Genomic DNA, 25,188 nt, shown 5'->3' on the forward strand with positions numbered 1-25,188 from the left:
AGGGGGAGGGGCTTCCAGGCTCATTAGCATCCGGCGGGGCCGGGACGGCCGCGGCGCCCCCTGCCGGCCGCGGAGGGCGCGTCTGCGGGAGGCCGCCGCAGGAAGGGGGGGCCCTAAACGCCCCAGGGGTTCCGGCGAACAGGTAGGTCCAAGGATTGGTCCCACGGATCCACCTTCATCTTCCCGGAAAACTTAACCTGGGGCAATAACTGGGCAGGAGAAAAAGCAGTATGTCCAGGAACTTTATTTCCCCAAAGGTTAGAAACAACCCAAATGTTCAGCGGCAGGAGAGGCAATACGTGTTTTCCTCCATTTTGCAGAGAAGTAACTAGCCCTAGGTCGCATTATACAAACGAATGAGTTGCTATGATTGAGTTAATCATTTTAAGAAGGCTGGATTTACTTGCCCGTGTCTTTTTCTTCTTCTTTTTTTTTTTGGCCTGGGACAGTATAGCTCAGTGCAGGGTTCCAAAGCCTAAGACCTTGGAAGGACTAGCTAGACCACGTAAATGAGCATTGGAGGCCAGGTGTAGACAAAAGGGAGAAGGGGGGACTGCAGTGAAATGGAAGATTCATCCTTTGTTTAAAGGGGGGGAGGGCAGCTGCTATTCATCTTTGGTATCACTAGATCTATTTTTTGAAGGTTTTTGTGTGAAAACTTCTGACTTCTAGATGAGCAGCTGTACTAGTTTTCCATTGCTACAGTTACAAATTACCATAGTGGCTTAAAACAACACAGATTGGTTATTTTACAGTTCTGGAAGTCAGAGGTCTGAGGCGAGTGTGAGGTTTAGGTCAAAATGCGAGCAGGGTGGCATGTCTTCTGGAGGCTCTGCAGAAGAATCTGCTGACTTGCCTTTTCCAGCTTATCAAAGCTGGTAATGGTGAGTGGAGTCTCTGTCACATCACGGACTTCTCCCTCTGCTCTCTCCCATTCCTGTTCCACTTTTGAAGACCCTTGTGATTACAGTGGCTCCATTTAGGAAATCCAGAATAATCTCCCCTTTGCAAAGTCCTTTTGCCTTGTAAGGTAATATATTTATAGATTCCAGGGATTAGGATGTGGATATCTTTGAGTAAGCGGGCATTATTCTGCCTATCACAGAAGCTAATTCTGATTTTAAAAGTACTGCGAGACCAAAAAAACCCCAGGTGTGTGGGATAGCACCCACAAGCTATTGTGTCTTTCCACATGGCGTCTAAGAGTGCAGGCTCTGAAGTCTGATTGCCTGGGGCTAATGTGGGCTCAGCCACTTACCAGCCTAAGCTTTGCTATTCACTTCAGGAGAATAAGACTAGTAATGCTGCCGGCCTTATAGGATTGTTATGAAAGTAAGATAAGGCACATAAAATACTTAGCACCGACATAGTAAGTACTCCATAAATGTTAGCTATTCATTTTTATAATAAATTCCTTTGGCTGTAGCAGTCTTTGGGTCTGCACTTACTGATCCATCTGTTCCCAAGACTGCATCTGGACGAATGCAGTATGTGTCTCTGGATCACCAAGTACATAAAAGAAGTTCTAGTGTAAGTCAGCAACATACGAAGAAATTGAACTCCCCTCTTCTATAGAATTGCACCAAATTATACCTTTAAATTTAAAGAATAATTCCTCTTAAAGAAGAACTGAGGGCTGACTAAACATCAGGTACATAACAGATAAAGAGTTTCACATATTCTCATTTCCTCAAACAGGTGCCTGTCTCGGAGGGCCGCAAGGTGCAGCCTCAAGTGATTCCGCTGTAGCCTGGATAATAGAATTAGTGTCTTCCTTGTTCAGGCTCCAACTGCACATCACTGCCAAGCACCAGGGAGGGCAGGAGCCTGTGAGGAACCATCCCCGAACCAGCAGGGCCTCTGTGCAGAACTAACAGAGGCCTTCAGGCACTGAGCAAAAGTGCCCCCAACATGTGTGCACACAGGGACAGGTGCTCGACACCATGTCTATGGTCTACAAGGAAATTAGCATTACTGAGCCCCTGCAGACTCAGTGCCTCACTGAGATAATGGAAGTGTCTATACCATTTGCTATTTAAGTAAAAAAAACATATTTTTTGCATATCTATAATCTGTAGACAGTACCATCACAGTATAAAGTATTCTTCAGCCCCACTTCTGTGACTGTATTTACATATCTGCATATTAAGCCTGTTTTTGGTTTTCATCAAAAGTAATTGATGTACCAGTTTTTAAGTATCTTCATTCACAAATTCATGTTTTCTTCACTGCTTCGCCCACTGGCTGACACTATTTCAATTATTCAAACTTATAGCAGCTGGAGGTACCTGTATGTATGTTGTTACATGACTATTTTATCGTCATAATATCTGTTTTTATACCCCAAATCCTTTGTGGAACAAAATAGGGACTAGATTTTGAAACATAATTAAGAAAGGACATGGTACTTAGTGATAATCACTGAAAAATTTCCATCAGAAGTAACCGATATACCAGCTTTTCAATCTTTATTCATAAATTAGTATAATATGGTGAGTCTTAATATATGATAAAACAGATTATGAAAAATATCATATTTACAATGAAACTATTATTTTATATTACTGAATCATTTGATATGCTACCTCCTGCTATAGCATCATGGACCCAACTCTACCCTTTGAATGGACCAATTTTATGATTTTCCTAGGAAGTTTTGAGTTAAGGATAGTTTCTCGCTGCTTCTTTCCAGGATCCAAGTCTTCAGACAAATTCCTGGAAACAAGCAATTAGAACCTGATCTCTCCAGGATGGAGGAGAAAAAGGACATGTCACTTTTTAAAAGCTCACAGTTGCTATGCTTTGCAGGATATGGGAGAGAGGGGTACACAGAGGAGGCATACAGAATCAATCCCAATAAATATATTGAACATTTGTGAACTGTCAATATCAAGAATTAATTTCTAAAACACAAGTTCATACACAGAAGCTATCCTGCTAGCTGTTAATTAAATGCATAGACAATAGTCAAAGAGATGCTGTGCTTACAAAAACCACATACATCTTATTTATCTTTAATTTTAAAATAATTCATCCCCTTATTGGGTATGCAAGTGAGCAATGGAGAAAGTGGTGCATCTGCAATACCTGAAATTAAAAAAGAAAAGAAAAGAAAATGAGTCAGTTTAACAATGGCCAAGATTTGAGGGCAGATTATGGACCCTCATGATGTGCTGAAGCAGAACATGCAAAATAGGGCATGAGGGGATAGCAGACGAGAGCCAGGAGAACACTTAGAGGTAATTAGCCAGCCAAGAGAGAGGATCGAATGTAGTCTGCTGTTAATTCTTCCTGCCTGTAAAATAAGCTACTTACCAGCTGGTGCTAAGGATTTCAATGCTTCTAGAAGATGCGGGCTGGAGAACTTTATTAGGCACCGGAGGGGCTCTTTTCTCTCCGCCAAGATGTCTCCATTGAAGTCACTTTTGAATTTTGTTTCAAGCTGTCAACGAATATATTTATAAATAACTACTAAATATATCAGCTGGAATGGCAAACTATAATGGAATCAGGTTATGCATTTTATTAATTCTTGTCATCAAGAAATACAGGGATTAAGGGGTGTGTGAGCCACTTAAATTTGCTAACTGCAAATGTAGAGGAAAAACCAGTGTTATCAAATGGTATCACACATAAAATACTTGGCACCTGACACACAGGAGACCTGGGAGGTCAGTTCCACCTTCAGGTGACCTGAGCATTTAGTATGCCTTTTTTTTTTTTTTTTTTTTAAAGATTTTATTCATTTATTTGAGAGATCCAGCAAGCATGAGTGGGGGGAGGGGCAGAGGAAGAGGGTGGGGGAGAAGAAGGCTCAGGGAGCCGGAGAGAGATGCAGGGCTTAATCCCAGGACTCTGACACATGACCTGAGTTGAGGGCACATGCCTAACCCACTGAGCCACCCAAGTGCCCCCTAGTTTGCATTCTTAACGGCAAATTAGCACCATCTTTTGTAATCTGTCATTTTGATGCAAAAGTATATCTTTTGAGTCACTACCACTATTTATTTTTACCTAATTATGTAAGATTTCAAAAGTACACAATAGTAAGGAACACAATGAGCCCCGTGTGCACATCCTGCAGCTGAAACCATTATCAATTCACGGCTAGTCTTGTATCATCTACAACCCTACCTCCCCGTTCCTTACTGACCACGGCAATTGGATTATTCTGAAGTAAATCCAAGACACGATGCTAATCCATTTAATATTTCAGTATGTATCTAACAAAGACCTGAGAAGGACTCTTTTTAAAAATTTCACCATAACATTACCACATCAAAAAAATTAGTAACAACCTCCCAATCCTTTAATAGCATCAAATACGCAAATCCACTGCTTCAATAGGTACTTGAGTTTTAGATTCTAATTTCAATTTTTTTTTTTAGTTAAAATGACTCTTAAAATTTATTTTTATTTATTTATTGTTAAAGATTTATTTATGTATTTATTCATGATAGACCTAGAGAGAGAGGCAGAGACACAGGCAGAGGGAGAAGCGGGCTCCATGTCGGGAGCCCGAATCGGGACTCGATCCCGGGACTCCAGGATCGCGCCCTGGGCCAAAGGCAGGTGCCAAACCGCTGAGCCACCCAGGGATCCCCGACTCTTAAAATTAAAAGGCATTATCCTGAAATATTTAGAGGTTGAGTAATGTCTGCAATTACCTCAAATGGTTCAGAATAAATCAACAAAAAGAAATTAAGGAATTGTGGCAAAATGTTAACAACTGGTGAATTGAAGCAAAGCGGAAATAGGTGTTCATTGTAATATCCTTGCAAGTGTTCTGAAGGTTTGACATTTTTCAAAATAGAAAAAGTAGGGAAAATTAAAAGCTTATATGAATCAATGTGTACCTTGACTTACAGAGTATAGCTATTCTAAACTGTATATACAAACTGAGATTTGTGGATTCTTACTTATTCCTGATCAATGGTTCCTTTAGTGGGCAGAATCAGCCAGAGGGCTTGTAAGAACAGATGGTTGGGTCCCACCTCCAGAGTCCCTGATCCAGTAGGAGGACCACAGTGGGGCCAAGAATCTGCAATTCTTACCCATTCCCAAGTAATGCTGATATGGTGGGTCCAGAGACCACATTTGGGAACCAGTGTCCTAGAGTATGGGCTGTGCAAAGGAACTGGGTTAAAACTGCCATTTAGGGAGCACTAAGTGAAATATATCAATCACCTTTTCCCACTATAAACAAATTAAAGAAAATAGGTGTCAGGCTTGAGTGATCAGATGAATGGCAGATTTAAAGTATTGCCTGTGGCTGTAGGGGGTGCTACGCAGAAAGAATTTTACTAGACGGGGGAGGGTGTTGAATGCCAAGTATTAGATTAGGGCAATCATCATATGAACCTTGAATTCTTCTATTGGGGGCACGGGGCTTGCCCCTAAGCTGGCCTTCTTGGTGGGCAGTGGCACACTTCTGGAATGAGCTAATTTCGCAGTACTGACTAGGCTACTGGTTTTTCTCCTGTGATGCCAACTGGGTTATGTCATGACTTATTTTTTTCATTTATTCTTTTGTTCAACAGGTATTTATGAGCACCGACTATGTGTGTTGCTCTAGGTATGGATGGGCTAGAAAGGTAGAACTTTTCTCCCCTCAAAAATATAGATTGTGGCCAGTTATACATAACTAAATTAATATGTAAGATTAAATAAAGGTAAATTCATAATTTCAAAAAGTCCCCTTTGCTAACAGGCACTTAATAAATATGATAAAGATGTCTATCCTAACTCATAAATTCATTATGCAAAATTAAAGTGATACTATACCTATTGTGGTAAGTAATGTATAGAATTGCTGCATCACTGCTGTACACTTAAAACTGCTATAACATCGTGTGTCAACTCTATTCAATAATTAGAAAAAAATTAAAAAAAAAGTGATAAAGGAAAAGAAAGTTTCTTAAAGCTGTCCACTTAAAGTTTTTGTTCTTTTAAAAAAATATGGATAACTCGTAGTTCACATTTAGAGCAAAGTCCCACCTTATATTGTGCGAATTCTAGTCTCGGTTGAGAATAGTCTCCAAAAGTTTCTTGAGTCACTCTCTGGACTCTCTCTTTTTCTATTCTGTTTTCATGAATGATCCGAGAATCCACTAAATATGGAAGATTTCAAAAGAAAACAGATATTAGAAATGTACTTCATCCGTAAAGTATCCTCTTTTCATTCCTTTCAACTTGCTCGTGTCATTTAAAAATAATGTTTAGTTTCTTCTCTTGATTGCAATAATTCCTTATTAAAGGAAAGTTGCAAAGCACAGGCTGATAAATAAAATAAAAATCCCCCATTCTACCAATGCATAGAAAGCACTGTTAACATTTTAATGTATTTCTGTCTAGCCTTTTCCTTAATGAATAGAAAGATAAGTATTTTCTAAACTGAGATGATAAAATACACACAATTTTGCATACTGCTTTCTCTACTTAACATGAAATTAACGGCAGTTCCTATGCCATCGGAAAGTCATAAAAATGTTTATTCAAAACTGCTGTACCATTTCATTTTATTGCCAAATCATTGCTGAGAGATAGGAAAATGTTCATTTCTATAAATCTAGATTGTATCCCACCACTCTTCTCAACTTTCTAGTTCACTCCAGTAGTTTCTTACTCTCTTCTCCCAGGTTTTCCAGGAGAGACTCCTGCCATCTTCAAGTAGCAACAAAGTCACCATTCTGATTATTCAAGGATTGGTTTATCCAGTGCATTTGGAGACAGGGCTCCAGGGCTCCACACTCAAGAGAGATTTGGATTTCACACCTGGCTTTGGTGATTACTAGCTGTGTAACTTTGCCTAGCAAGTTACTAAACCCTTCTAAATCCCAGCTGCCTGATGAATAAAGGACTGTTCAGGAGACCACTATGAAGATGAAGGAAATGATACCTATAAGCATCTGAGTGTGGTGCTTGGCACAACAGAAATGCTTGACTATAAGTTAATTTTTAAGTGTTATTATTTGATGTTCTAGTAAATTCTAAAAGGAACCTATGGTAGCTTAGATTCCCTTTTCATTAAAAAAATTTTTTTTAAAGATTTTATTTATTTATTCATGGGGAGATACACAGAGAGAGGCAGAGACCCAGGCAGAGGGAGAAGCAGACTTCCCTGGGAGCTCAATGTGGGGCTTGATCCCAGGACCCCAGGATCATGACCTAAGCCAAAGTCAGACATTCAATCACTGAGCCACCCAGGTGCACCCCCCCCAATTTTTTTTTCTTAAAGATTTTATTTATTTGAGATAGAGAGAAAACGTGAGTTGGGGGAGGGGCAGAGGAAGAGGGAAAAGCAGACTCCCTGCTTAGCAGGGAGCCAGACATGGGATTGATCCCTGGACCCCAAGATTATGACCTGAGCCAAAGACAGCCAGCCTCCCAACCCATTGAGCCACCCAGGAGCCCCTTAGTTTCCCTTTTCAACAGAAAGTTAATTTTCAATTTTTCTGAAAGCAGTAGATAGTTTTGAATCCGGCTCCTAGGGAATCCCTGGGTGGCTCAGTGGTTTAGTGCCTGCCTTCGGCTCAGGGCGTGATCCTGGAGTCCCAGAATTGAGTCCCACGTCGGGTTCTCTGCCTGGAGCCTGCTTTTCCCTCTGCCTGTGTCTCTGCCTCTCTCTTTCTCTGTCTCTCATGAATAAATGAATAAAATCTTTAAAAAAAAAAAATCTGGCTCCTAATGATTAGATGTTTTACCAAGTGACAGAAATCTAAAAAGGAATGATGTGCTTCCAAATTTCGGTTTTATCTTAAAACACACATACTGTGTATATCCAGCTCCAGGGATTTTTCCTGCAGAGGTGTAGTGGAGTTGTAAGTTTCAAAGGTCTAAAAAAAGAAAAAAGAAAAAAAGTGAATCTTTTCCTAACTTTTAACATCTTGAAATATAAATAATAAATGGTTTTAGTACATAACAGCTTGTCAAATCTTATCTTTATTTATTTATTTATTTTCAACAGAAAGAGATTTGAGGCCACATCCAGGCTGAATTAAGCATTTCTCCCAGAGCAGGAGGCTGGCAGAGGCTGCTGGGCCAGCAACATGTCTGTTTTGAATGAGAAGCTCTGTACTTTGTTAGCATAAAAATGATTCTGGATGAAGCCTGGGTGGTAAGTGGAAAAGCTAGAAGAATCCCAGGCAGAATTTGCAATGTGATACTTCAGCTTTACAGCTGCATCTTCATTACCGTAGAATATTCCCTGACGCTCCTTTTGGAAAAATCATTTTGCTACTGAAGCCAATCTCTCAATCCCATCTTACTTGCAGTTGATGTTTTTATAATTAAGCATGTGACGGTGTGAATTTTCCTAAGAATGCAACTGTCATAGCAGAACAGCTGGGAGGGTGGAGGGTAAGAGGGGAGAGGGTTACTGTGGGCAAAAACCATTAACTTAGTGTTAGATTTTTTTTTTCCGTAGAGTGGCTTGCAGAGAGCCATCACTTCTTTCTACTTAAAAGAGATGAAAATACACATAAATATAACATATCTAAGGGCTCAAAGATATACCCAGAGCACTAACAATCCATCTACAGGAGTCTAAACATATGAGCACACTGTTGCCATGCAGAGAAAATAATCCTGAGTCTGTGAGTAAAGCCAGATCTCTTATCATGAAAGGAAACAATGCCTTCAAATAATTTCAACAAATAAATTGTGGGATTTAATAATAAACCAGTGCTTTCCCCCTTCCTTGTAATTCCTATATCACCTGCTTGACTAATGGGACAAAAAAATTAATTCTACTTCTCTCGGGCATAATAGAATAATATAATTAGCTTTGAAAGACAGTGTCAAGTTACTCCAAAGATAAATTCTAATTGGAATAGCTGATTTGGAAACTGGGATCTGTAACAAACTCTAGTGAATAGTGAATAGTATAAAACACAATGCAATTTAACAAAGAGGACAGTGAGGCACTGTGGTTTCCTTTTATGTTAACTCACTAAAGGCTTTTCTCCACTTCAGTAATATCGGAAATAATCTCCTTCTGTTGGAGGTGGGTTTTCCCACCTGCTCAGATGCTTCTAACACAAGTGTGAATGAGAAAATGGAGATGTGCTTACCTGATTATACTGTTTAAAAACAATAGCCTTCAGAGAGTCCAGATACCGGCTTCTCAGGTCCATTTTCACAATTTTATGGTGATTGCTAGCAACTGTCAGTGCCTGGAAGTGAAAATTGGCAAGACTATTAGGATTACCATGTTCATCCCCCAATATCTGTAATAACTATAATATTTGGTTGAATTTTTGTATTAAGCACACATTACTTCTAGATTAACAGACAATAAGAGAGAACTCCAAACTCATGCTTGTGCCATGCTACCACTTGTAGAACACTTTCTGCTTGTTTTAGGAAATCAAGAATTACATGTGGCATTTTATATAAAATGCATATTGAGCAGTTTAACCCTACCTAAACCTCTGAGATAAGAGCAATAAGAATATTATAGCTTATAGTAATTGGTTCCATACCTGACCCAGAAGAGGTATATTGCTCCTCAGTGGGCAGGAGGAAGTGAAGGCATAGGGAGTCTGGGAGTAATATACCACATAAACAGGTTTGTACTGGTTTGGCTTTCTATACTGCGTTCCCCAGGCAATTCGAATCCATACTGCATTCTCCTCAGCATCTCTGAAGCTGACCATCACCTTAAAAAGAAAAAAAAAAAAAAAAGAGTTAAGTTTCCTAATTAAAATCTGTACCAGGGGTACTGGCTGGCTGAGTTGGTACAACATATGACTTTTTTTTTTCTTTACAACGTATGACTCTTGATCTCAGGGTCATGAGTTCAAGCCCCATGTTGGACATAGAGCTTACTTAAAAAAAAAAAAAAAGCCACACACACACAAAAGTCTGGGGCGCCTGGGTGGCTTAGTCAGTTAAGTGTCTGCCTTCAGTTCAGGTCATGATCCTGGAGTTCTGGGGTCAAGGCCCATGTCGGGCTCCCTGTTCAGTGGGGAGTCCACTTCTCTCGCTCCCTCTGTTCCTCTCTAATAAATAAAATCTAAACAAATAAACAAAATCTGTGGCACCAGCAAGTGCTCTTTAGGGGTGAAGGATGTTACTATAACCTTGCACACAGGCTGAGATCCAGCAGTCTTTTCTACTTTCCATTACAGTGTTTAGGGATCTTTGGGAAAAGATTTTGTGGTTGTTTTGGAAAGATACATTATGCCTTGCCAGGTCTTTTGGAAAGAAAACAAGTTTTAAATCCTACAATCAGGATATCCCAATTTTTCAATAATTTCTTGGGCTTGTTTAAAAAAAAAAACTGTTCCCTGACATGTAAAAATTTATGAATGAAGGCAGCCTTGCAAATAACATAACTGTTTCATAATGAAGCCATTTCAGCATCAAGCACAGACCTAGTGTGTACTATAAAGTTTAATAGTAAGATTTCTATGTAGTGATGGGCTCTAATATATTAATCCTAATGCTCATATGCATTTAACTCAGATGCTAATAATTACTCCAAAGTAATGTGGTAACAATATAGAAAATTCTATTTCATTTCCATTTCATGGATAAAACACAGATTTTTCCAAACTTCTAAATATAACTGCCAGTTGGTTTGGAATTTAAAAGCCTGTTCCTAGATTCTTAGGCTCCCCCTCAATCCAGCTTCCCCTGGGAGGCCAGATCCTGGACAGGAGGCACCCGAGACAGGCACAGTTGGCTTGCCCACATCTTTTTACTTCCTCCCTCTTGTATCCCACTCCAGAAGAAGCAGGCTGCAATGTGGCTGCTGGCATTAGCAAAGAAGGCAGTTATCCTGACTCTGCCCACTCTTTATCTGGCTGCTTTCCTGTATTCCCTTGGTGTATGATACAAGGAACATTCCTTGTGTGGTGTGGAGGGTGTGGAGCATGTGGAGTGTGAGGAGCTTTCCTGTATTCCCTTTCATGATAAGAGATCTGGCCTTACTCACAGACTCAAGGTTATTATTTCCTCTGCATGGCAACAGTGTGCTCATGTGGAGACTCCTGCAGATGGATTGTTAGTGCTCTGTGTATATCTTTGAGCCTTAGATATGTTATACTTATGTGTATTTTCATTTCTTTTAATTAGAAAGAAGTGATGGCTCTCTGCAATATTTCCTGTATTCCTGTACTTCCTGTTTTCCTGTATTCCCTTGGTGTATGATACAAGGAACCTTCCGTGTGTGGTGTGGAGGGTGTGGAGCGTGTGGAGTGTGAAGAGCAGCCTGACCTTCTCGAGTGAGCAGCACAGTGCTTGGCCCTAACAGGCGCTCAGTGGACCTCTGCTGGCTTCAATGGAAGAGGACAGGGTCTAATTCTGAATAGCCTCTTTGTGTCACATTACAAAAGCGAAGCCTGTAAAATCAAGATTGAATGCAGTATGTGGAGGGAACATTTTACCAGAGGGAGAAAATTGGTTGTACTCAACATATTCAGGTAATCTCTCTAGCCCAGAGTGAGGATAATTTAGGTACAGCCTTGTGGAGAAGCTTAAAGATGTGTCCTCCCTACATTGGATGTATAGTTGGGCATACATGTTTAAGTGTACAGTTTCCTGGAGGTCCTGTATCACTTATCAAATTTTTCCTAAGGTTCTATGATCCAAAAAAGATTAAATAAAGATCAATGGACTAAGAGAAAAGGATATTCACAGAACCAATATAATCTTGGCCAGGTGGCTTTCAGATATTAGGTCTCACATTCTTCTAGTAAAGATGATATTCAGATACCTGAAGAGGTAGGGCTCAAATGCAGACCGTTACTATTTTCCTAAGAAACTACCTTAATAGATATCATCCTTTAGTAGTCAGGACAAAGCATTTTTCATCAAGGATAGCTCGGATAAATATTGTTCAAGCCTAACTGGTCATGGCCACAAAAAAGTTTAGTGTGGTAATCAAATGTAACTTACAACACAGAGAATTGCTACATATTTAATTATATTAGTATATTTAGCATAGACTATCATTATTATACCACATGATCTACAGGTATTAAAAGGAGAGTAAATATGCTACCTTTTTACAACTGAAACATATATTTTAGTTTGTCTTTTCTTTCTTTGTAAGAACATAGTGTTTTGAATAGTTTTACATGGTAAGATAAAGAGTTAATCTCTCTCTCTCTCTTGCACACAGAGATATACACTCTCAAAGGCTCTGGATGGGATGTCCTGTAGCACAGGCTCCACCCATTACTCCCCAGTTAGGTTCCCAGCTGCCTCTCATACCAGCTTCTCTACCCAATTGGTTCAAGGGCGGGAAGTTCTTTTTTTTTTTTTTTTTTTTAAGGGCAGGAAGTTCTTAACCTGAAGTCCCTGGTCAGAACTCAGAGTGCCTAAGAACTAACTGAAATTTAGCATCTTCTTTAATTGTGAAGGTAGGCAACAAAATGTGGAATGTTAGGACCTGTTTGCTTTTTGTAGAAACTGTCCCAAATATTTTCTCAATACATTACAATTGTTGGCACCTGCCTCAAAAATATAATTTACGACTTTGAAACTGTTTTTTAGACCTACTATGAGAGTACTTACTGTGTTAATTAAGAAACACATGATGACTATAGCACAACTTAGTATTTTAATGCCTTAATAATGGTCTTTTAACATATTTTGTTTTTCTTGTAATTCTATGTATTATAGCATTTAAAAATAATCTTCTGGGGATCCCTGGGTGGCTCAGCAGTTTAGTGTCTGCCTTCAGCCCAGGGCATGATTCTGGAGTCCCAGGATCAAGTCCCACATCAGGCTTCCTGCATGGAGCCTGCTTCTCTCTCTGCTTATGTCTCAGCCTCTCTTAGTCTGTGTCTCTCATGAATAAATGAATAAAATCTTTAAAAAAAAAATAAAAATAATCTTCTAAGAAGTGGTGTGTAAGTTTCACTAACAGCAAAAGGTGTCCTTGGCAAAGAAAGGTTAAGATGTCTGTCCTACATCAGCGGGCAAGTTTATTTTCACTCCAGGAGTCTCTACATGGCATGATATCACCATTGTCAGCCTTTAGGAAAGTGGGGTTATCCAGCTGCTAGTTAAGTTATGAAGAGGAAAGTAGGAAGTTGAGTTGAAAAACAGGGTTAGCACATGTGGGCCAGCTCACAGCAGGGGAGCCAGGGAGACAGAAAAGACACAGGGTGGTGGGCGTCTGCTGGCCTTTCAAGCAGGAAGATCTGACCAATAAAAAAGCTCCTTTGTTCTCCCAGCCTTTCCCACTAATCTGCCTGAAATTCATTCAGGAGGCAAAGGCTTTTGGCACACTGCAGTGACAAAAGAAGAAATCTAACCACTGAAATACATGGCCATGGAAGTAGGAAGATATGGGAGCACATTTCACTCTTCTAGAATGGTCAGGACAGGGGATCCCTGGGTGGCTCAGTGGTTTAGCGCCTCCCTTTGGCCCAGGGTGCGATCCTGGAGTCCCGGGATCGAGTCCCGCGTCAGGCTCCTGGCATAGAGCCTGCTTCTCCCTCCTCCTGTGTCTCTGCCTCTCTCTATGTCTATCATAAATAATAAATAAAAAATTAGAAAAAAAAAGAAAAAGAAAAAATAGAATGGTCAGGACAGGAGGCGTGGGGTTCAGACCACAGAAGTTCCTGGTGCTGGACAGAAGGGCAGGAAAGACTATCACAGGGGAAGAAGACACTGAAAGGGAAGGACTCTGACAAACTCTGAACTGCAGCTAAGAGCAGCTCTCTCTACGCTTTTGGCATGGGGTGAACAGGGTGGGAACATGGTTTCTCAAAAGGATTTAGCCAGTCGTGCTTGGCTTCATAAAAAAGGCTGCTTCCAGAAGCGTCCACACCAAATATCTATATTTATGGACAACTGGCTAGGGATTCTGGGCCAGTGAGGCTCGTTGTTTAAAGAAAAGTAGGTGCACATGCCATACCCACGGTCCATATGGGACTCTCCTTTAATCTCTGAAAAGTGTATTATCTCATGGTATGAATATCTTTCAAATATAATAAAAAATAACAAGAACAGAGTAGCAAAGAGTGATTATTCACAAAAGATAAAAAACACTACCCCCCACCCCCGAAAACCCAAAGAGGAGACATACCTTCTCTTGGCTCACAATTACCCTTGAATTAATTTATAAATTAAGTAGACCTCCACTCAACACGATGAAGATTTCATTTTGTAAACCTGATAAAATGATTCTAAGTTTCTTCTTGAAGAATAGCCAGGACATTTTTGGTAAAGAAGAGTAACTGGGGGTAGGGACAGGGCTGACTTGTTTTAATGGTTATTAAAATATTTTACAAACCACAGAATTAGAGGAATGAGCGATTTGCAAAGAATGTGCTCAATCCATTCATCCCCAGCATCTGTTGCACACTTGCCTGTGTCAGAGAGGGGCAGGATGGTCGGTTTCCTCTCAGGGGGACTATGACAATTAAAGTAGGAAAAGGGAAGAGTATGGTGACAGTAGCACAAGACAGGGGAACTGCTATGGGGGGAGGGCAGGGACACTCCCTGAGGGAGCACTAGTTAAGAGGAGGCCAGAAGGATGGGGAGGAATGAGCTGTGTCAAGGCCAAGTAGTGGAAGTCCTTCCAAGGAGGAGAGGGAACAGCCTGTGGCAAGTTAAAGAACTGGAAGAAGACTGGCTCAGTTTGGCTGGAGTGTAGAGTACAGGTGTTGGATGTAGGAGTGCACAAGGAGAAATAGATCAGAAGTAGAACAGACTCTAAAAGCATGAATGAATCTGAAGAATCCAATGATGATAAACCAGTAGAAAAAGCTCAATTAGTCTACAAATGGCATTGGGACAACTCATTAGCTTCTGAAAGGGAAATGATGAATGACTCCATCACCACCTCCCTCCTCGCTTCCACTAAAGTAAGTTCCCATGGCCGAACTTCACCGGGGGGCAGGCTGAGTGCAGAAACTTGGGGGGTGCTCTGGCAAAGGACAGAAGGCAAGGAAGGGAGTCAGTCAGAGACAATGAAGTGCACTTTCGGATGGGCAGAAGACAACCGGAAGACAGAGATGGAGGATCAGGAGGGTCTGACTGCCAATTCTTGTGACCTTCCTAAGCACAAGAAATGGATGTTGTGCATCTGGTGCAGGGCAGAGACTAAGCTGTAAGAGCCTGTCAGTGTCACCATGAGGAGCATGAGCTCAGAGCCACCTGCCTGGGTTTAAACCCCAGCTCTGACGCTTACCACTGGGAGACCCACCTTGTTTTATCAGGAGGGTGCAGTGAGTTAGTGACTGGCAAGGGCTTAGCCCATGGCCTGGCACACGTAGCTGTTTGCAATCAGGATTACTGGGGAAAGAGAACCATGGGATTTTATGATATCACTAGTGCTGCCAAACAGGGAGGTTCTTAAACTTGACATTAGCATCACCTGGAGGGCTTTGGCCCACCCCTATGGTGTCTGAGGGAGCCCAAGAATTTGCAGGTCTAATATGTTCCCAGGTGACGTGGATGCTGCTGGTCTGGGGATCATACTGTGAGGAGTACGGCCTTTCAAAACCCGGTTTCAACACAAAGACAAGAGCAGTGGCCAGAATGCAAGGGTCTTAAGCACGAAGCCAGCAAGGGTGTATTACCCTTTCAGAGGGTCTTTTTGGAAAGGTTTTTGAAGTCGCCAATAAATACCACCCTTCCAGCCTGTTCTGCTAGACCCACTGCTAGACATAAGGCAAGAGTTGGTAGGTGGAGGCCAAGCAACTGGTGACTGGCTCAGGCAAGTGGCCACCCAGATATCAAAATCTGGGTGCAGGCAGAGTTGCCCACATGGTCATGGACAGAAGCACCCTGGGGTGCCTCCCTTGCAGGGGGAGAGCCAGCTCTGGAAGAAGAGCCCAGGATAAATGTCCCTGTTGGCACGGCTGCTCTTATTCTCCTGCCAAAGAGAGGGGAGAGGGACAGGGAAGGGGGGGCCAATGTCACTGTGGCAGCAGGACACAGCAGGAGCAAGAAAAGAACATTTCTCTCCAAGAGCGTTGTGGTCAAAAGAATAGAGCTTGAGGCTGAGCACTGGGAGTAGATGTCCTTCCACCGAGACCTGAGCATGTTTATACATAGCAGAGTGGGAAGCAGTAGAGACTATAAACTTGAAACAGAACAGAGAATAGCAAACCTGCGGTCCTACGAGGCTGCAGGAGATGGATTCCAACCTTTCACAGGAGGGGTGCTATAAGAACATGCTCAGTGACAAGCAGGTAAGTACAAGTATGGTGGAAGTCACAAAGGGTGAGCTGAGCAGATGGAAAGACCATTGTGTATGGAGAGGGAACACTACCATTCTGGAAAGGACAGCCAGAGCACGGTGACTGCAGCAGGTTTTTGGGAATGTCTTGCCATGCAAGGAGAACTAAGGCAGATCAAGGTGGGAAGAGAATGAAGTAAGGGAGGCCATTAAAAAAATGACTGCCTGAACCTACGGGACAATATTCGGTGGTGGGTGCCTGGGTGGCTCAGTTGGTTGAGTGCCTGACTCTTGATTTCAGCTCAGGTCATTATCTCAGGGTTGTGAGATTGAGCCCTGCATTGGGCTCTGCGCTGGGCGTGGAGCTTGCTTGAGATGGTCTCTCCCCCTCTGCCTCTCCCCTCACGCTCTCTTTCTCTCAAAAAAAAAAAAAAGAAAAAAAAAAAGAGGGGGACGCCTGAGTGGCTCAGTGGTTGAGCATCTGCCTTTGGCTCAGGTTGTGATCCCGGGGTCCTAGAATCAAGTCCTGCATCAGGGTTTTTGCATGGAGTCTGCTTCTCTCTCTGTTTCTGCCTCTCTCTGTGTCTCTCATGAATAAATACATAAAATTAAAAAAAAAAAAAAAAAACACCTCAGTGGTACTTGTGGAATGGCAGCTGAAGATTCACGGGTGCTCTAGAGCTACACTGACCAGTTCTGTAGCCACCAGCCACCCGTGGCTACTGCACTAAAATTCACTACAGTTATAGAAGATGAACATTACACTTCCTTGGTCACACTGGTGGCCACACGTGATTACTAGCCAGTGTACCAGACAGTGTGGATTTAGAACAGTTCCATCATTGCAGAGTTCTACCCCCCAGTGCTCCTCTGAGAAAGAAGCATTTGGCCCTGAATTGACAGGTGAGGGGAGAGGGAAGTTTTCATAATTAAGCAGGATTTGTCTTTGATCTGGCTTAGCATAGTATGGGATATTAACAATTAAAATCCTTACCAAAAAATAAAAACAACCCAAGGTAGTAGGTAAATTTTAACGGCACAGATGTCTTGATATTGCATTTCATGGAAATTCAGACAAATTTAATTCTTACATTTTTCAATGCTCTCTGAAGAATTTTCTTAAATGAACTTTTGAATTGTTCCATATCAAAAAGGTCAATGTCTTCACCTGTCAAAGTGAAAAGAAAAAGAAAGACAAATCAAGGGAGTACAGTGTTCTAGAAATACATTTGCAGACTCTGAAGGTAAGCATTCTGTGTAACCTCGAAGAGCTACAATGATCAAATCAGAACAAAGCTGTCGGGTACCTCAGACACAGCATCACCAAATATATTTTTCATTTTTCCCACAAAAGAGTAATTTTGAAATTACTCATTTTGAAAGAAGAGACATTTAAGAGGAACATATTGCTATTCATTTTTAAATTGCCAAAATATAAAATCTAAGTGTTCAGTTTAAAATGGAAAACACTGAAGTCCCTGGCTGGCTCAGTGAGAAAAGCATGTGACTCTTGATCTCAGCATTTTGAGTTCAAGCCCCATGGTGGGCGCAAAGATTACTTAAAAAAAAATTTAAAGATTTTATTTGTTTATTTGAGAGAGTAAGCAAACAAGAGAAAAGGAGCAGGGGAGAGAGGCAAAAGGAGAGGGAGAAGCAGACTCTCCACTGAGCAGGAAGCCTGACACGGGGCTTGAACTCAGGACCCTGGGATCATGATCTGAGCTGAATGAAGGCAGATGCTTAACTAACTGAGCCACCTAGGTGCCACAATTTTTTTGAAAATGGGAAACATTACCTGGTCCTTTACTCATCTGAAAAACATCCCAAACTTTCCGGTGCCGATGAAATTGAGTATCTGAGAGAGGAAGGAAGAGCTTAATCCTGTTATATCCTAGAACTCTTAAGTAATGTGCTTATAAATACATATCTCAAATATGTATTTAACATAACATGACACCAGAGAAATTAGGTCAGACACATTTTTGTTCAAAATATACCTTTTATATGGATTAAATTTTCTCCCCCCAACTATCATCTCACCCAGGCTATTTTCCTCCCTTGCTTAGATGCTCCAACAGACTCCTATAGGTTCTCTCCCATCCTCCCCAGTCTCTGTCTCTGCACTGTAACCAGTGAGCTCTGAAAAAACAAGAACCTAATTCTTTCTTGCTCATAAGGCTTTGCATTATTCTTAGTATAAAGACTGAAATCCTCCAAGTGGCCTCTAAGGCTCTGTATCATCCGCCTATCCATGCCTCATTTGATTTGACACCTCCTGTATCCCCGAGTTCCCATTTTTAACCTCTCCACTCCTCTACTTCATCCTCCTGCTCCAAGACTTCCAGCACTGTGCCCTTTGCTCTTCTGTTCCTTAATCTCCCATCTTCCCTTTGCCTAGTTAATGCCACCCATCCTTTGGCTCTCAGCTCATGTCCTCAACGAAGTCTTCCCTAAACCCTCCGCGTGGCAGATCCCACTCTGCTCACACAGAGCCCCTCTATGTTATCCTTCATAGCATCTGCTATAGCCTGCAAAAAGGCATTTGTGTGATTAAGCAACCTGCCTCCTCCATAAGACTATGACCTCGTAAGAATGAACCAACCTGTTTGACCCACCAGCACCTAGCATACAGCCTGCCACTAAGTAGTGCTTAATGAACATCTGAACAAACATGTGAGAAATGGGAACTACGTGGATCCACCATTTATAGTCTCGATGTAATCCAATCGCTGAAAATTAGACAGACTTGACCAGAGGTTGATGTGTAAATGAATTCAGCTATTTCATAGTTGGAGCAGAATATAAAGCTAATATTTGTTATGCACCAGGTCATAAAAGGAGTTAATATAAGTTGATAATAATTAATAAATACCAGGCTATGTTCTAAGAACTTGACAAGGACTCTTTATTTTATCCTCATCATAACCTTATGCAATGTTATCGTTATGATGTAGGTCTGTCAAATGATAATAGTAAGGCATAGAAATTCTTCCTCTCTCATAGATTTACTCATTTATTGATCCCATTTACTATCATCTCTGTTATGCTCCCAATGGCCTCCCCCAGGACTCACAGGAAACAATGACAGAGCCATGAACCGAACCCAAAAAATCTGGCCTACGCTCTGTTGCCTCTTGACGAGGAGAGTAGACATCTTAAAAAAGTAGAAAAGAAAACTAGGACACAAAGGAAAAGATCCAAAGACGAGGAAGGAGAGGGGAGGTAAAAAGCTACATTGTAATAAGAACATTGTCAGAAATATATTTTCAAATTCTACTAATAACAAACCCTAACACAGTATCTACTATGTGCTTCCTATAGCCAGTGACCCTGCTAAGAGCTTTCCAAGAATCTGATTTAACCCTCCAAGCCACCCTGTGAAGTAGGTGCTACTGTTTTACTCCATTTTACTTAGGAGGAGTCTAGGCTTAGCAAGGTAATGTGACTTCTCAGCCAAGTCACGACTGGTACATGACAGAAGAGGGATGGAAACCAGGTCCACCTGACGGAAGAATCTGAGCCCTTACATACAAAATGGCCTCTCTGATGAAATGGGACTGGGAAGTGTAAATACAAAGCACCGACACTCACAAACGATGTCTAAAAGGGCTGCATCATGGACACTTGCACGCTTCTTCTGAAAGAGAAGATAAAATATTTAGTGGTGATAGTTTGGTTCTGCTCCACTTACAGTACATTTGAGGGTTGCTCAGAGCAACTGTGTCCAGTTTATGCTCTCCTGACAAGTGTCTCGGTTCAAGCACTCCCCACTCTTCCCGCAGTCTACTTCTTATTCATCACTTTCAGGCTCTTGTTTTGTTTTTAAATCAGCTCTATCCTTCTCAACTTTCTCTACATCGGGGTCTCCCAAGAGGGCACAACTGACATTTATTAGTTGGATAATTCTTTGTGTAGAGGGCTGTCCTAGGATGTTAAGGAACATTCTGGCTTCTACTCACTACAAGCCAGTGGCATTCCCATAGCTCTGACAACCAGAAATGTCTCCAGACACTGTGTCCTCTGGGAGGTAAAACTGTCCTAGTTGAGAATCACTGTCCTATACATTTACATACGTGTATATTATATAGTGTTTTTCAATGTTGTACATAAAGATCTAGTTTATCCTTTTCAATCGTTGAAGAATATTTTGTTATGTGGATGTATCATTATTTATCTATTCTCCTAGAATAGCTGTCTCCAACTTTTTTTTTCAACTTTTTGTTTTTTTAATCAAGGCTACTTAACATTTCTATTTATATATATATATATATATATATATACATATATATATATTTACATGTTCATACCTAAGTATATAAATGTTTACCAATTATAATACTTATATGTATATACATATATACACCTTGTTTTTTATTAATTTTCCTTTTTTTAAAAAAATATTTTATTTATTTATTCATGAGAGACACAGAGAGAGAGGCAGAGACACAGGCAGGGGGAGAAGGAGGCTCCCTGTGTGGAGCCCAATCCCAGGACCCCAGGATCACGACTAGAGCCAAAGGCAGATGCTCAACCACTGAGCCACCCAGGTGCCCCATTAATTTTTCCACAAAAATTTCCCACAGTGGAATTGTTGAATCATAACGTGTATTTATTTAAGAGTGATTGAGGGAAGAATGTACAGGGATATGAAAGTTCTTTGTACTACACCTGCAACTTTTCTGAAAATCTGATATCTTTTTAAAACAAAAAGTAATAGATTCACATGAAAGAGGTCTTTTTTCCATACAACTTTAGTTTGATTTGTCAACATATAGCATAATACCCAGTGCTCATCCCGTCAAGTGCCCCCCTCAGTGCCCGTCACCCAGTCACCCAATAAAATGTTTAAGAAAAAAAAGGAAGAAAGAAAAAACCAAAGGGGTGGTGTGATGTGTAAGTTTCATCATTTTGAACACTGTTACCTCGCAGAGCAGAACCAAGTCCTGAACAAGAGATTCCTTTCTCTGCTGGAAGTTTACATTTTGTAGTTGCTTTTCAGACAAGAAATCCCAGGCTTTGAGGATTGTCATCATTTCAGTCATTGGGATTTTCAAGATAGTCCTCTTGAAAAACTCGGCCACAGTTTCATCCATCTCTTTGGCACTTTAATAAAAATAAAAACAGCACAATAAAGTATTAACCAAATATAAAAGTTTGACTTAACTGGGGGCACCTGGGTGGCTCAGTGGTTGAGCATCTGCCTTGGGCTCAGGCTGTGATCCTGGGCTCCTGGGATTGAGTCCCGCATCAGGCTCCCTGCAGGAAGCCTGCTTCTCCCTCTGCCTGTGTCTCTGCCTCTCTCTCTGTGTCTCTTATGAATAAATAAAATCTTTAAAAAATAAAAAAGTTTAACTGAACTAAATTTTTCAGCATGTTTTTAGCCAGGATTTTGATTTGTAGGTCAAACACCCAAATGTTTATCTTCTTTTTAGGCACTCTGCAAAGTGTTTTTCAACGGGGGGATTTATTTATTTTCTCCTTAAGCTGTATATTTAAATATACTTTGGAGGTTTTAAAAATTAGTGCTCTCTTCTCCTTGACTGGCTAGAGTATTTTGATCTTTTATGGTAATAATATGTAAATCATTCATTCATTTACTGATTCATGTAACACAGTTTGAGCACCTGTGTGTGCCAGGTACTTCTATAGGCACGGGGGGATAGTTCCATCTTTAACTGTAAAGACAAAAGTCCCTGCTGGTATGGAGAATCCATTCTAGTGGGGAGAGAGAGGCAACAGGAAAATCATAAAATGTGTTAAAAGTGGTAAATGCTGGGACGACTGGGTGGCTCAGCGGTTGAGCGTCTGCCTTCGGTCAGGTCGTGATCCTGAAGTCCCAGGGTCAAGTCCCTGCATGGAGCCTGCTTCTCCCTCTGCCTGTCTTCTGCCTCTCTCTCTGTGTGTCTCTCATGAATAAGTAAATAAAATCTTAAAAAAAAAAAAAAAGTGGTAAATGCTGCAGGGAGAATGAACAGTGCTAGGAAATGATCAGTAGTTAAAATAGAGCAGGCTGGCGATGAGGTGGCAGTGGAGCAAGCAGGCCTTGTAGAGAAGGGGACATTTGAGCCAAACAAGGGGACTGAGTGAGCCACATGGCTAGGTGGTGGAAGAACTTGCTAGACAGAAAGAACAGCAAGTGCAAAAGCCCCAGGGCTTTCAAGGAACAGGGCGAAGGATGCCTCCAGTAAGGCCGGAGTGAGTGAAGAGAGAGAGTGAAGAGAGAAGAGAGAGAGTGAAGAGAGAGAGCAATAAGGTGAGAGAACATGGAGGCCCAGGGATCACCGCAAGGATCATGGCTTCTACTCTGACAAACTGGGGACTGGAAGATTTTTGAGGAGAGGTGGGATCGGTCTGGCTACTGTGCTGGGGGCGAGGGTGGAAGCAGGAGGCCAGCCAGGAGGCTGCTAAAAGGCAAGTAAGAGATGAAGGTGGAGAGAAGCAGAGGTGGCAGGAAGAGGTCAGACTCTGGATATGCTCTTAAGGGAGAGCCCACAGGAGTTCCTGATGGACTAGATGTGGGAAACAAGAGAGAGGAGTCAGAGGTGATAACAATGTCTGTAGCAGGCAGCTGGAGGAACGGAGCTATTACCTGAATTAGGGAAGACTAGAAGTGTGGGCAAAAGAAAGCTCAAGAATTCTGTTTTGAACATGTACATTTTGAGATTAATTGTTCAACTCCAAGAGGAGATACTGGAATAACCTGTGGGATGTATTGGTCTAGAGGACACAGTAAGAGATGGAGGTAAAGAGGATGGTAGTCTCTTTCTCCTTTAAGATGTCACCAATTAACATAGTGCTGCTCTCTCACTTTTCCTGCCCGGTGCCTGAAGGGGAGATTCTTTTAACTGTCCAGCAAGTCTTGAGCCCCAAATCTGGTTTGGCTCCCTCAGCAATTGACAAGGGCAATGATCTTCATGAGCATCGCTCAGTGGCTGTCTCACAGCTGTGGCCCTGGGGAGGGGGTTTCTGAGCCCTTTTATTATTTTCCTTGGGGCAGAAGCTGTGGGCCAAGGGTGACAGCTGCTCTTAACTCTGCTACTTCATTTGGAGACCCTGATGCGCATCTCCCTCCCCCACCCCGGGGCCCCTTTTAAAATATGGCACATAAAAAGTAAGCAAGTGTGATTTCTAAAACAAGATTAAGGATAGATGCAGAATTTAAATTTAAATTCTCTGCCTCTCTTGCAATACAAGAAAAGAGCACACGGACTTCAGTGTCTATGTTCAAGATGCAGAAATCAGCCTGTCAATCTCCTTTGCTTCCACCATGCCTACGAGATTTGCGGGGACACAGAGAGACGTGCCCCTCTACAAGAATCCAGGCTGTGATTTACTCCTACCATTTGAGTGTTTGTTGAACACTGTACAAAATCTACACAAAACACCATTGCCAACTTCCAAAAAAAGATACTGATAGTCAACAGGATTTTAAGAAGATAGTGAAAACAGCAGTTAAAGCAAAAATAAAGCGAATTATTAGGAGTGGTTTAGAAAAACAACTGAATTAAGAACGTGAGAACGGAATCAAGATCATGAGAACTGAGCCTGACTTGTTTTCTTATCCAGATACAGGACCAACCTCCCTCAAGGTCAACACTAAAATCCTCACCATGGTCTACAAGACCCTGTGTTTGCTTCTTGCCTCCCTCCCCATCACCTACCCCTCTCTCCCTGGCTTTCTGAGCTCCAGCGATATTCACCCTGAGTTCCTCTAGTACGAATTGTACCTTCAGTTACCCCTGCCTAGAAGGTTCTTCTTGCACCTGTTCACGTGGGGCTCTTGCAATGGAGAGCTAAGCTATCTCAGCTTGGAAAGCTTCTAGTCTGACTTATTCTGACCACCCATTCTAAGGGTATCTCCCCCACCTTGTAGTGCATATGGTCTTTAATTATCTTGCTTTAACTTACTGATTACTGTATTGCTTTACCATATTGGGAACTATGCTTTCTTCATGGCTAGTCTCTAACTGATCAATGCACACGAAAGGAAATGTTAGATACTCTCTGTAAGCAGTGTGCTGAGGAGATAAAATAACCTGGAAAAAAAATCAGGGTCCAACAGTCAGTGATACATCAAACCAACGTCTCCCATCAAAAACACTGGATTTGGGGGTAAGCTTGTAAAACTGCAGATTCCCGGGCCCCGCTGATCTGAACTAGAAGGTGGGCGGCATCGAGCGGGGCGTGAGACCTTGCATTTTTTTTTGGCCTGATTCTCTAGAATCCCTCGGAAGGCTCCATTCTGGGTAGAGTTTGCAAAACGCCTTTCTATAGACTTCTGGTAGATTCTATGGACTTCAATCTCACCCATGAGGTTGATAAACCCCTGAGTAAACGCTCCTGGTTCCCCGTGACTAATTTCTTTTTAATCCTAGCTCTAGGCACAGGGCCTGGCATACAGCAGGTGCTCAAGTCACTGGTTCAATGAATGCAGGACAAAAAAAAAGAGCCCTTTTAGGTGAACTTTTGTGTAGATTTACGTGGAGGAGCTGCCATCGGAGTAGAAGGAAAAACACAAGAGGCCCACGGATGGAAAAAAAAACCGGAAGCCAAGCCTGACTTAAAAGAAAAAAAAAAAAAATCGGAACACCGAACTCCGCGCGCAGCCACAACCCTCGGAGAGCAGAGGCGGGTCAGGTAACGCCCCGCGGGAGCTCCCGAGCTGACGCACATCCGGGTAAGGCCCCGCCCCACTGTGGGCGGACGTGACGTCACGGCCGGGCGTCACTGCCCTCTGTCGTCCCAGCCGCAGCCGTGGTTCCCCACCTCCCCCGAGGCCAAGCGCCAATCCAGCACCTTGGGACGTGTGGTAGTCGCGGAGAAGTCGCCCCGCAGGCCCGGGGTGTGGCTTCCTCTGGGCTCCCGCCGCACTCAAGGGCCCGGTCCCACGCCGCGCGCGGGTCTCCTGCAGTCCGTCATCGCCCGCAGTGTCTCCGCAGCCGTTCCCGCCCGCTGCGCCTTCGAAGCCACCAATTGCAGTTCCCGCCGTCCCCCAGCCCCGCCTCCCGGAGCTCCCCGTTTGGACTGTACCCTGGGCACGGGGG

General features: G+C 42.2%; 1 protein-coding gene and 1 long non-coding RNA gene across 6 annotated transcripts; one reads left to right on the forward strand and one right to left on the reverse strand.

Annotated features, from left to right (window-relative positions):
• Positions 1-13: 13 nt before the first annotated feature.
• LOC112911904 (uncharacterized) lies at positions 14-12,853 on the forward strand. Of its 2 annotated transcripts, none has more exons than XR_011998530.1 (3): positions 14-142; positions 7,967-8,116; positions 11,080-12,853. It is a non-coding gene; the product is annotated as an uncharacterized lncRNA (long non-coding RNA). The 2 variants fall into 2 exon arrangements; XR_003233445.2 differs by lacking the exon at positions 14-142 and adding an exon at positions 6,104-6,783.
• On the reverse strand, positions 2,452-25,080 carry LOC140596630 (centromere protein N). Of its 4 annotated transcripts, none has more exons than XM_072745135.1 (11): positions 24,941-25,080; positions 21,067-21,247; positions 19,736-19,778; positions 17,940-17,999; positions 17,236-17,312; positions 9,483-9,659; positions 9,072-9,173; positions 7,772-7,835; positions 5,998-6,110; positions 3,316-3,442; positions 2,452-3,087 (listed from the first exon to the last, which is right to left on the reverse strand). In XM_072745135.1, exons 2-11 carry the CDS (start codon positions 21,235-21,237, stop codon positions 3,005-3,007), a joined length of 1,017 nt encoding a protein of 338 aa, XP_072601236.1. In that variant the 5' UTR covers positions 21,238-21,247; positions 24,941-25,080; the 3' UTR covers positions 2,452-3,004. The 4 variants fall into 4 exon arrangements, with proteins under 4 accessions (XP_072601236.1, XP_072601235.1, XP_072601238.1 ...); XM_072745134.1 differs by having other exon boundaries at positions 19,736-19,781; XM_072745137.1 differs by lacking the exon at positions 17,940-17,999.
• Positions 25,081-25,188: the final 108 nt, after the last annotated feature.

The sequence above is a fragment of the Vulpes vulpes genome, unplaced genomic scaffold (assembly GCF_048418805.1).
Source record: "Vulpes vulpes isolate BD-2025 unplaced genomic scaffold, VulVul3 Bu000000640, whole genome shotgun sequence".
Classification (NCBI taxonomy): Eukaryota; Metazoa; Chordata; class Mammalia; order Carnivora; family Canidae; genus Vulpes; species Vulpes vulpes.